The sequence below is a fragment of the Camelus bactrianus genome, chromosome 11 (genome assembly GCF_048773025.1).
Source record: "Camelus bactrianus isolate YW-2024 breed Bactrian camel chromosome 11, ASM4877302v1, whole genome shotgun sequence".
NCBI classification, from domain to species: domain Eukaryota; kingdom Metazoa; phylum Chordata; class Mammalia; order Artiodactyla; family Camelidae; genus Camelus; species Camelus bactrianus.
The window spans coordinates 39,202,952-39,215,850 of record NC_133549.1 but is presented as its reverse complement, the minus strand read 5'-3'; the positions used below and the strand labels follow the sequence as shown (position 1 = coordinate 39,215,850).

The 12,899-nt window shown below is 54.1% G+C and overlaps 1 protein-coding gene across 4 annotated transcripts in view; it reads right to left on the bottom strand.

Moving 5' to 3' along the window:
* SH3PXD2A (SH3 and PX domains 2A) overlaps positions 1 to 12,899 on the bottom strand; it is a 230,861-nt gene that overhangs the window by 62,350 nt on the left and 155,612 nt on the right. For 3 of the 4 annotated variants that reach the window (XM_074373681.1, XM_074373684.1, XM_074373683.1), the window contains one exon: positions 1,222 to 1,266. The exons of the other annotated variant lie outside the window; for it this stretch is intronic. In XM_074373681.1, the coding sequence (XP_074229782.1) occupies positions 1,222 to 1,266 (45 nt within the window). The remainder of the gene's footprint in view (positions 1 to 1,221; positions 1,267 to 12,899) is intronic. 4 annotated transcript variants of the gene reach the window in all.

Below are 12,899 nucleotides of genomic sequence, written 5' to 3'. Positions count from 1 at the left end.
CCTCAGCCGGCCGGCCCCTCCATAGGCCCTCGGGCAGCCAGGCTATACGTTTGGTGAATAAAATGTATTGTTGTGAGCCAAGTGGGCTCTGGCCCACTGGCTCATGGAGAGGGGAAAAAGGGACAGGAGCCCAGTGATTAGCTCAGGCCGAGGCCCTGGTCACAGGCAACACCAGAAGGATGACTGCAAGGGGCTTGGGGCAGGCAAGGGGTCCTCTGTCCACTGCCTTCTCCTCTGTGCCAGCCCCCTTATGTTCGGCTCCCTTTCCTTGCTGGCCCAGCACTTCCCCAGACCTCTGACCCTTCTGTTTTGTCCCCTAACCCCGAGCTTCACCTTTGCTCTCAGGTTTGGGCTGGGGAAGGGAGATCAGGTGGCACTTACAGAAATGGAGGGGCTTCTAGAAGACCCTTCTGGAAACACCATCCTTCTACCTGCCACCATCTCCATCTAACAGCTGAGAACACTGCTATCCAGGTTTTTCTACCATTGTCCAGTAAGACAAAGGCTAAAGGCAAGCCACTGACCCCTGGCCCAGCTCTGCCCACACACAGGGCACAGGCCCAAGTCCCTAAGGGCCATGGGCAGCCAGGCAGTCCAAGGTCTGAAGGGCCCCCAAGATCAGAGGCAGCTCCAAGCTCTGGATCCCGGAAGCAAGGGAGCTGTGACTTCATCACAGTTTTAAGGCAACCCCCCCACACACCCCCACTTGACACGGCCCCCCATCTCAGCTCCAGGGTATGCCAGACTTCAGCTCTCTGCCTCACATTAACTGCCTAAAGGGAGATGAATAATCTTTGGCTGGCCCATCTCAGAGGGGTTGAAGATGATGGCAGCCTCACCACCACCTGAGCACTCTGTGTGCCAGACTCCTGGTGAGGTGGTGCTGCTTCCACTTGAAGAGGCTAGAGAAGTTACGCAACCCGTCCAAGGAGGCACGGCCAGGACGTGGCAGAGCCGAAATCAAACCCACACATTCTGTGCTGTGTGGTCATCACCCATCAAAGGGCTCTACGGCTGGACCTGGGACCTAAAAAGGGTTAAAAGGAGGGCAGAGGGTACAGCCAGTGGAAGAGCAAGAGAGGGCTGAGAAGATGCCCAACATGCTGACAAAGGGTGGCTACACATCACAGGGAAGCAGGCGGAGAGCAGCCGGCGGGCACCGGCTCCCACGCACACATGCTGGGGACACACATGTTCACACACATGCACAGCAGGCAGTACCTGTCACGTCCTTCTTGGGAGACTCAGCCCAGCTGGAGAGCCACACTTCCGAGTCCCCCCCCGAGAGCAAGCAGCAGCAGGAGAGAAGAGAAATCAGAGGAGGAGAGAGAACCGTTAGGCAGGCAGGAGGTCCACCGGCGAGTGGCTGCAGGCGCCGCGTTGGGGCCGGCGGAAGGCGGGGGAGGGGAGGGGAGTGATTTCCTGGCCCTGGGACGGCTGCTGGGCGTGGGCCTGAGTGATTACAGAGGCGCTGGGACACTGCCGGCCAGGACGAGGATAATGAGGTGTCTGCAAAAACGCAGGAATCCTCTGGAGCACAGAGAATCCTACACGATCCCTGTCTGGAACAGGGCCCACGGGTTATCGTTGCTCCGGAGAAGGCAGCCTGAACCTTTCTCTCTGGCTATGTGGGTGGCTGACCCCAGAGGGCCTGGTGGCTCCAAAGATCCTCACCAGGCCAGCAGGCTCAGCAGCCTGGGCCTGGAAACTTCAACATCCAGGTTGGAGAGCCCAAGGCCTGTCTCCAGTCTCCGGGCACCGCACCCCTGGGCCTCAGTGTCTTGTCCAGCCCTTGCCCCAGCCCCAACCATTGAGAAGGACAGACAGGCCCTGGCAGAATGGGAGGAAACCTCCTTTTAAAGAGTCTCACACCCCAACTCCAACCCAGAAGGATGGGGACCTTTCGTGACCAGAAGAGATGAGGCTCTATTGCAGGCTCAAAGACTCATGTGTGATCTGGGCCTCAGTTTCCTCAACTGTGAAATGAGGTTAAAAGCTGTCCTCCTGCCAGGAGGGAAGGACAAAGTCAAAGCACCTAAAATAGCTTAAGATTGTGAAATGTGCTATAGTAACATAACGAGGCAAGAAGCTCTTAGCCTAATTAATGGTGTGAACATTTCTAGACTATCAGAGGGTCAGCACGTAACACTGATCGTCCACCTATAGTCACAGTGGCTCATTTACACCCGACAATCCCTTGAGATACGTACGCATTTTTTGCCCCATTTTACAGGGGTGGAATCTCTGAGTTTAGACAGGGAAGGAACCGGCCCAAGTGCACACAAGGTCAAAGTAGCAGAGCCAGAAATGGAACCAGGTCTGGGACACCCCAGCTGGTGCTTCCTCTGCTGAACTGCTCATTGCCTCCCAAGGAGAACAGCACTGGCTATAGTGGGGACCACAAGAAGGAAACGTGGAGGTGCACGTCTGAGAGGCAAACCCTCGGCCTGCCCACCCAGCGCTGGCCAGGAGAGCGAGCTGCCTGACAGAGTAATGACAATCACAACAGCATTCACTGCACACCCAGCATTGTGCTGAGCACTTACATATAACAAGTCATCTATTTTCCACAATAAACCCACAACGATAAGGTACTCCCTCCATTTTGCAGATGAAGAAAATTGGCCCAAGGTCACACAGCTAGTACCGTGCCCATCTCTTGTGGGGACACAGGCTTCAGGCTTTGGTTTGATACCACTCACCATTTAAAGTGAGTGGTATCAAACTAAAGGACCTAACGCTCCCTCATTCAGCAAGCCTCCCTCCAATTGCAGGCTGGCTCCCATACAGAACCGGGAAGCCTGGCCCTGCTGGTTCTCACTGTAAACCAAGAGAGTGGAGCTCTCATGGAGAGGCTTGGTGAGACCTCTGGAGTCTGTCTGGATTCAAATCCAGGCTCTGACCCCTTTGATAAAGTTACTTAACGTCTCTGAACCTGTCCCCTGGGCATATCCCATGAGCTTGGTTCAATCAGCTCTCGGGGCATCAGGAAAATCAGACTCCTGGAGTTGCAAGGACAAGACCTGGATGGCAGCTCAATACTGGATGCACCAAGAAAATGCTGGCACCCAGAGATGCTTCCCACAGACAGCCCCAGACACCGGGTCCGCTAGAAATGGGGGCAGAGGGACTCTGGGGGGCTACACTCAGCATCCTGTGGCCAGAAATCTCCTGGGACAGCAGGAGCCAGGTTGGCCCTGCCTTCACGTCCCGGGTGGGGCAGGGCAGGTAAGACAAGGCAGACGCACTCAGAAGCTTTAAACTGCTGTGGCCGAGTGGGTCTGAGTTCAGAATGTGGGGCTTCATTGCCTGGTGCCAGATCTTGCTGGGGCTGACTTCTTGCTCCTGTGCCCCACATGTGGCCAAGTGGGCCGCTTCTCAACAAGGCCATCCTAACGCCCTAGGGCAGGCCTATTGCCAGGCGCATCCCAGCCCTGGGCTGAGCCAGCTAAGAGGTTACCCACACCTCTGTCCTTCTCTGCTGGCTTTGTTACTTTGTACACTTTCCTTTGGGGTTTTCAGAAGGAAGCCTTTTGGGAAGTGCTAATGTCTGTCAGTGAGCCAAGGGAAATTACCTGGCCAAGGGCCTGGAGGACCAAGGAAGACGTGTTCTGCTAGAGGAGGAGCGACAGACTTTCTGTAAAGGGCCAGATACTAAAGGTCAATACTTTAGGCTTTGGGGGCCACGTGGTCTCTGTTGAGACTACTCACCTCTGCTGTTTCAGTGCAGAAGCAGCCCCCAGCAATCCGTAAAGGAATGAATGAGCTGTGTGCCAATAAAACTTTATTTACAAAACCATGTGGTGGGCTGGGTTTGGCCTGTGGGCAGTGGTTTTGCCAGGCCCTAGGCTAGGAGGTGAGGTTGTCAGAGATGGGGAGCTGTTCTCTTTCAATGGGGAGATGCTCTAAAACCCCAGGAGAGAGAAGTGGGGGCCATTGGCCCACCTGGACTAAATGCTCACAAGGCCTTTGCTGCTTGGTTGGGTTTTTCAACAATCATCTTGAAGGGTCTGATGCCCTTCCAGGACTTTGGGTGTGGGCATTTGGGCAGGCCAGGGGGAGTGGACAGGGAAAGATCCCTCAGCCTCTGGAAACCGAGTCCCCCCTCCTAAGTGTGGAACAACTCAAGCTCATGCCCACCCGCCCCCCACCCCACAATAAGCAAGCCTTCCCTCTTTCCAAAGGAAAATGGGAAGCGAACCAGAAACGAGCCTGTCTTTTAAAAAGAAAAGACTTTTTAAAACGTGATTTATTTCCCAGTCCCCCTGGATCCGCAGAATTAATCCAGTTCCGCAGCTCCCACCCCAAATTTCCCCTCTTTGGAGTGCCTTCTCTCCAGCCCACCCGAGCAAGCCCTCTTCCAGGGTGGGGAGGACCCCCACCTCCAGCTCATTACAATGAACAGAGGAGAGGCCCCTGGCTCACAGACCCTGGCCCCCCCCCGGCCAGTAGACCAACAAGGCTGCTGGCTCAGGCCTGGGAAAATGGCGAGATGGGGAGACGGGGTGAAGGAGAAAGAGGCAGGCGCAGCCAAATGAGCAGCTGTGAGTGACACAAACCAACTGCTTCCTGCCCTCCCTGCTGTCTCCATCCCCCTCTCTCTGGTGACAGAGTAGACTCACGGGCCCTTGTGGAAAGCAAGGGGCGTGAGAGACTGGGAATCTGCACAACTGGTTTTACTGTGAACTGGCTCTGTGACCCTGGGCAAGTGGCTTGACTTCTCTGGGCCTCGATGCTCTCATCTGTAAAATCAGGCATTTGGGCCCACTGATCTCCAAGGTGCTTGTTTAACGTTCTAGACTCTTCCAGCAGAAACCTGCTAGCCTCCGTAATGTAAGTGCACCACAGCCGAAACATCTTTCCTGAGAAACAGGCTGCCTTTCCAGGGAAAACCACTTGAACACATGCTCAGTACGTGAAACTCAAGTGAAGAAGGCCAACAGTTGGGAGGCAGAGAGGAACTGGAGCAGGAATTTTTTTAAATCTTGGTTTTTGTGCTTACTCTGCTCAGCTCACTGATTCTGGGGCATTTAGCAAACCTCTAAGCCTCTTTTCCATCTGCGAAAAAGGGTGATAAAAATACCTACCTTGCCTTCTTCATAGGGCTGCCTTAAGAGTGAAATGGCCTAATGCCTGTGAAAGGTTTTGGAGGGGCAGGAATTAGGCCTCTGGAACACAGAAGGGGAGTGGGTGACAGGGACAAAGCTGGGAGACAGGAGGCATGGGGACAGGGCCCCTCCCTTGGCCATTCCACAAGACTCATGTCCCTGCCACACCCATTCCTCTTGGCTTGCCAGACCAGCAAGAATCCAGGCCCAGAGAAAACCAGGTGCCTGCAAATCCCAGCCAAGTACAGTGACCTGAGGACACATGGATGCTGAACCCGACTCTTGTCAAGTCCAGGTGATTACGAGAAATCAAGAATTTCAACGCTCCAAGTGCCGCCAACTTTAAGGACGTTCCCCACAAGCACATATACACCCAAGTACTACATAATAAACACCTGGAGAGACCTAAGTTAGGAAATGGACTCTTATTGGTTCATAATAAGGTTTCTGTTAACATTGAGTAACTCCAGAGCAGTGAGAATTGGGTTCAATTTACCCAAATGTAGTCTCAAAGCATGCTTCCAGGAGTTCTTCCCTGGTGTAAAGCGAGTTCCACCCATCCAAACTAATAAATCCAGAGTGGGCTGCGAGCCCAGGTGGGAGAGACAGGAGAACAGCCAACAGCACAAACTCCTCGGAGAATGAAAGCAAACCAAGGGCTCAGGGCGACCAGGGCAGGGTCACCCGCCTTATCGGCTTACACAGCCCCCGCCCTGGGCTCCTGGGAGGGGAGGAGAAGCAGGGCCCCTGCACGGAATGAACCCCCCACTTCCATCTTCTCTGCATCCCTCCAGTCTTCAACATCTCAGCATACTGAACACTCAAGACACCTCCCTCTTTGGGAATTCTATTGTTCTTACCTCACCGCAGCCTTGAACTGGTTTCTGAATATCTGTTGTATTCTAGTCTTTTCCCTCCTTTTGTAAAACTGAACTTTGTGTAGGGCTAAATTTCTTAGGTTTCCTCCAGATGCCACATGTTTCTTTTCCTTTTTGACTAGGCCACCAGGGAACTCGGCCACTGCTTTCAGGCCATCAACTAATTAGGGCCTGACAGCTGCTATTCAACAGTCCTGTTATTTAATAGGAGGAGGAGGAGCTGCTACTTTTCCATGAGTAGAGCACTTCGCTTGTTGCAGGCACACTACTGTCAAAGGCACATAGTAACTCAGATCTTTACAAGAACTCTACAGGGCTGACAGTCCTTCACAAAGAAATAGTTCCTTTACCAGCTTGGCCTACTGATATATAGCGCCTGCAATAGGTCATTGTGCTCAGAGCAGCAGAAACAGAGGCACAACAGTGAAGTGATATGAATGGCAGCCGGGAAAAGCATGGCACGAATTCAGATGGTGCAGCCGGAGAACAAGCCATAGCTCAAACAGGACTTCTAACCCAAAGTCACAGTTGGGAAGTTGGCAAGTGTCCAGTTATAAGGTGGATGAGCTGCTGCTCCCCTGGGCAACTGTCTGAAGCCGCTCCAGGGGAAGCAGCAGCCTCTAGTTCGTCATCAATACCAATGGCATGAAAAAAAATCATGCCCTTGGACTGGAGGAGTGAGGGGTCAATGCTGCAGCCCAGACCGCCTCCTTCATGCATAGCCTCCAAGGCAGAGCTGGCTTCAGGCATGTGATCTGTACAGGTGCGCAGGGACTCACACTTGGAAGGGTCCTGTGCTTGGTTTCATACCCTTCTGTCCCCAATCTGAGATCTTTAATAATTTATGAACAAGAGGCTCTGTAAATTATGTAGCTGGTCCTGCCCAAGGTCTAAGGGTTCTGGGCCACAGATTTCTGAGCTAAATAAATTACCTCTAAAGGCTGGAAGGAGCACACTGGGGACTCAGGACCACAGAGGAGAAGAAATTTGCCTAAGATCACACAGCAAGGTAGTGGCAGGGCTGGGGCTGGAACAAGCATACCAGTTCCCACTTTCGCAACATGCATGCTAGGTACTGGGCTAAACATTTAATGAGCATTAGCTAATTTCATCCTTACAACAACCCGTGTTTCACAGATCCAGAAAGTGAAGCTCAGGAAAGTTAAGGTTTTTCCCAAGGCCCCACAGCGAGACTTGAGCCCAGGCAAACTGGCTAAGAATTGGGAACAAGGGAACATAAAAACAGGGGATTTCATTCTCTGGTTCTTCCCCGGCCACTGGCCAAGGGAGGCTCTTTTATATCTGTTGAGTTTCTCTTTATAAATGTCGTCATATTCCTATTCATTTTGGTCTCAGTAGGAAGGGGCCCGCCTCCTTCCCCAGAAGCTGCCTTTCCCAGATTCCAGAGTCCATGCAGGGGCAGCCCAACCCGGGGTGGGAATGCAGCACTGACCCTCTGGCCACTAAGCCACACAGTCAGAGAACAGTCGGTCTCCTGGCTCAGGTGGGGAATGGGGTGGGGTGGGGGCTGGGCCTGAAGCCATTCCACAGCCCCTTAGGGACTGAGTCCAAGGGCACCCACCTAGGCCATGGCTGGGGCCAGCACAGATGGCCCAACCCAAGTGGGTGGACTGAGAGGCCAAGGATGCTCCCAGGAGCACTTCAACTGCCTGGGTGCAGGCAGGGGGCGGCCGGTAGGTCTGCCTCCTCCTTCCACCCTGCTCGAAAGACCTTCAGCCTCTTGGTTAAAGACAAGTGCTGTGGTGAGTCAGATGGGCCGTGGGCGGACAGAGGGGCGCTGTGTGGGGAGGCCGGCTGGGTTCTGAGCCTCGCTTCCAGCAGCTGCTGCCTGACCCCGCTGCAGCCCTTAGGGTGGCGGCCTCTCCCTAAGCCCTTGGGTTCTCACCTCTCCCCAAGCCGGGGCGCTGGTGTGCAGAGAAGAGACAAATTCAACACTGTTCAGAGTTCCAGGATCCCAGCCACCCCTCATCCCTGGGGTGGTCTGCCTTGGTGGTCCTCCCCTACTTACTGGGATATTCCCCTTCCAATCCCCCACCCACTAGCTCCCCCAGCCAACGCTGGTGAGGGTGAGGCAGCGGCAGCAGCAGAAACAGGGGCCAGCAATGCAGGATGAAGGGAGCAGCTGCTGGGTCCCCAGGGCCCCAGCCAGCAGCCCACCCCGCTCCCTGGTTCAGTCTCCACAAGAGCCGTGAGAGACGGAGTCAACAGCAACGGGCCCAGGACTGACATTGCCATCCCAGGGCCATGAAAAGCGCAATGTCTTGTTTTCTCCAGACTGGACTCTTGCTATCAGAGTATCAATGAATCAACTGCCAACTGTTTAAAGGCAGCATGGCTCCCTCGGCCACCTGCCTGGCACTGTCGGCGCTGCCTATATATTGCATCCTCACTGCCCCAGGCTGTCCAGACCCAGCTGGAGGGCAGGCTGGGGCCAGACCCAGCAGGCAGGGCTCCGGGCGGGGACCCGTGGTAGGTGGGGGCGACCGTAGGGTTGAGTCCTGGAGCCTGTGCATCTGTAACGGGACCCCACTTTTGGGGCAGCGCTCATGATGCTTCAGCTGTCTGGCTGGATACTGCCACTGGCTGGAGCGGGCGGGGCTAGGGATGAAGGGCCAGGGGCTGGGGCAGAGCACACCTGCAAGATGAGGTTGAGGATGACCCCCATCAATGTTTGTTGGCCTCTCTCATCTTGCCCTTGGCAGGACCTCTGTGTTGTTTACTGATCGTGTCAGCTGGACAGTGCTGTAGTCCTAGCAAGTATCTGGCACATAGTAGGTGCTTAATCAAAATTTCTGAGTCTCTCCAATCAGATCTGAAGTTCCTTCAGGGTCTTAACCCTGTCAGCATCCTCACAGCACACCCAACACAGTAGGCGGTGCCCAGAAAGTCTTCGGTGACTTATGGCAGGACGAATACTCGGTGCACTCAGTCCCAAGGGGTTCACAGGGAAACTGAGGCCCAGCTTACCCCACTGCTCCAGGGCCTTCTTGGCACCCAGGTCCCTGCATTCCCTCTTGTCCAGGTCTTACCTGGGTGGCCTAAGACACATATGGGCATTCTCAGGCCAGAAAGACCCTAAAACTAGCTGGTGCTGTGCGGAGTAACTCATGGGCAGGACCCAAACCCCACAGAACATCCCTGGAAGGCACAGGCTTCCAGCATCTGCTGTGAAGTCCTTCAAAGAGTTTAAAAAAATTTTTTTTATCCATAACCAATATGGTCTATGGCAAGATGGATGTTGCAGGAAATGGGAGTCTGAGCAAAAACAACTGGCTTATCTATGATGTCTGGTGGGAGCAGGGCTCAGCAGGGCTCGGCGCAGCCTCCCAGGGTGTGTGCCTGGAGCCCGGGGGCCTCTCCTCACCCCCATCTCTCTCTTGCTCTGCGTGGGTTTGGACCAATTGCCTGAGCTCTCAGATGCCACGTAAACAGAGCAGTGTGTGTGCGCGCGCGTGCGCGCGCACACACGTATCACTGCTTGGGAAATCCCCACATCTGGCTCTCACGTGACCAAGCTATGCCCAGGAGGCCGCAGCTGGGAAGGCCTGGAGGACAAGGGAGGGTCAGGAGTGTGTGAGCTCTCTGGGGAAGCATGCAGTTAACCCTTTGGCACCACAGCTCAGGGTCTCTGGCTAATGCTGAGCTTCCACCCCTGGGAGAAGCCAGGAGGGAGACCCATGCTCAGACGGCCCTATCCTGGCTCATTGCAAAAGTGAGAAGGTGACATCACTTCTCTGGGTCCCCCTGGTCTTCACCTGTGACTTGAAGGGGCTGTTCTTTCTCTGTCCTGGCATCCTAGTCAATCATTAACCACTAGGGAGACCCATTGGACAAAGTCTCCTTCCACAATAGAGACCCATCTGTTAGTCAGATATTTAATGAGCACTTCTTAGTGCCAGTCACCTGGCTAGGTGAGCCATGGCTCTGGAATCGTATGGAATCAGGATTCCTGCCCTCCTTTCATAGGCAGGGCATGTGTCCCCCAGAGACCACGGGAAGCCAGAGTCCTCCTAACAAGGAAAAAGTCAGGTCACTTTTGGGGCAAGTTCTCTCCAACCTAGGCACGTGCATTGATTTTATAATTAGAACTTTTTAAGCTTCAACCACTTAAGTAACCCAGGTGGCCATCTGCAGAGGTATCTCTGAAACAGTACTGCCCAGCAGGTACTGGGGAGATGTGAAGGACACGCCCCAGCCCAGTTGAGAAGACGTGGCACGCTTGCACAGCCAGTGCTGAGACTGGCCAGATGCCTCTGCAGGCCACCCTCCTCCCCAGCCACCCGCTCCTTGCTGACTCATCTAAGAATCTCAGGGAACCAGGGGTGGAAAGCCTTGCTCGGCCCCCTACCCGCAGGCAGGGCTGTGTGCTGCCCCCGGGGAGGCTTCCTCACGCTCTGCCCCAACCCCCATCATAGCACTAGGACATCACATAACTGTGGTTTACTTTCCTACCTCCCTGACCCAACTCAGAGTCCTGAGGCCACAGACCTCATCATATCCAGTTTGGTACCACTGGGCTTGGAATACAGAGCTTGGCACAGAGGAGGCAGTCAGATGTTCATTGAACAAATCTTCCTAACGGCCACGGCCAGAGCCAGTGAGGTCAGCTATAGGTCCAGCAGGAACCACCCAATCCTGGGAGAGTCTGACACTAGCATCCGCTCGGAAACTTGCTTCTTATCAATTCAGGCCTCAAGGGTTCCCCCATCCTTGCCCCTGGGAGAGCTGCCACTAGTGTCAACGCCTACTCAGAACCCTGTGATCAAATGCAAATGAACAACTGTCAGCTCTGGGAGCCACTAGGCTCCAGGGAGGGCTAGTGTATGGCAGAGAGGTAACAGACCAGGAGAACTTGTCCCACCCAGACAGATCTGGGACAAGGGACGTTAAAATCTGCATGTTCACAAGGAAAGTCTCCCGGGGTGGGGGTGGGGGGTTGCCAACATACAAAGACAGTCTTAGTTTGGCTTCTTGTCATTAGTCTGTCATCACAGCTTTCCAAGGACCTCACCCTCCTGCCAGGATCAGTTAGGCACCCAACCCTGACCCTGATCCAACACTTAGGGGTGTCTAAGGTGGTCCAGGGCTGGAGCTGGGAAGACCCTGGCTAGGAGGAAAGGCAGCCCCCAGCCACCCGCGGGGGCCTTCTACAACACCGCACCCAGTAGCCAGATGCCGCATGGGGGGTGGGGGTGGGGAAAGCATCTCAAAGAGGTGGTAGCTCTTTTCAAGCACAAGGAACAGAAGGGACTTTCTGATATTGCCCAGTTTTCTTGGTACCAGAATCCAGATCTAACATGAACAACACACATGGCAATGAACAGATCCAGGGGGCAAAGCAGAAAACATTTTTTTCCCTGCAAACTTACAAGTTTTACTGAAACTTTGGAAAATTTTTCTCTGCCGTCACACTTCAAAACTGACCAATTATAAAAATGCCATGAGCCAACGGAGTTACACATGCCACATTTCTGCTTTTAAACAAGTAACTTTAGATCAGAACAAGGTGCTAAAACAATAAATAATGCACATTTCCCCCAAATCTTTGTTTTTCCACTGGCTTTGTCATTACTGGAAATGTTGCCTCTTTTGTCACATGTTTATAAACCAAAAAGCCCAAGTGGGGAACAAGTTATTTTCTGGCTGAGGGCCGTGGTGGGAAGCACTTCTCTGCTGGACCACAATGCGGGTGTTTCCTCCCTTGAGGAAGAAAAACCTTATGGAAATAAGAGGCAGGCAGGGTCTTGTCACTGCCTCCTGATGAGGCCAGAAGGGAGGTTGGTGGCTGGACAGGCCCCTTGGATAGCCATTCTCCAAGGCCCTGAATGCTGGGCTTCAGTCCTCTGATTGGCCACCCCACCCTTCCCACGTCGGACCACCCAACTTGGAGCACAACTAAATGAACCTTCAAAGAGCAGCCCCATCAAGTCACAGTCCATCCTGGGGGCTCCAATCCTTCTGCTACCTCACTGCCTTTCGACCCTGAATATGGCCATCCACCCACATGGACAATCCATCCCAAATCCAACCCTGGCTTGATCTCAGGATCCTTGGGGAGCCCGTCAAAACTGCCTGGCGCTCCTGGGCATCGCCCCCAGAGATGCTGATTCAGGAGGTCTGGGCAGGGCCTGGGAGTCTGTGCTTCCACAAGCAGGCTGGGGATTCTCAGCACACCTCCGGGCCTTTGCACGTGCCACCCCCTTCCAGACCCTCTTCCCATTTTCCCAGCGGGAAAGGTCAGGTGATAGGAGTGAGGGCAGAAAGAAGCTAAGCAAGCAGGGCTGAGGGAACCAAGGCTACCTACCAGCTATCTGCTTCCTTCCTGGGAGTGGGATACGTGCTTCCAGGATTTGGGGAGCCCTCCCCTCTCCTCCCCTGCTTCATGTGTCCAGGCCAGTAGGGCAGTGGGACCACACTGCCTGCAGCCAGGGGAGTCGTGGCACAGACACAAACTTTCTCCATCGCATCACTGCCACATGGGCTGGATGTGGAGCTGCCAAATCAATCAGCCTTCTTTCAGTTCCAATTAGTTGGCTTTGAACTCCAGGGGTGACATCAGGCTGAGGACCCAGAGCCACAAAAATAAAAATTATTTTAAAACACCAGCCCGGGTGAGATGTGCTAGAAGGCAATGCCTTCAAGAGACACGTTCTTTTGGAACAGGCTGTTGCAGAGTGCCAGGAATGTCTTGGCTGTGTTTGCTCAGCAGCCTGGGCCTTTCTCCCTGAGGATGGATGGTTGCAGCAGAGAAGCCTGGGGAATGGCTTTGAAAAGTCTTGCTGATATACCCTCCAAGGTTTCCTTTCCAGACGCATCTCCTGCCTTCCCCTTTCCTAGCCCTTCACTCCTGCCAAGCCAGATACCTCTTCTTCCCTCAAACTTCTCAAACTCA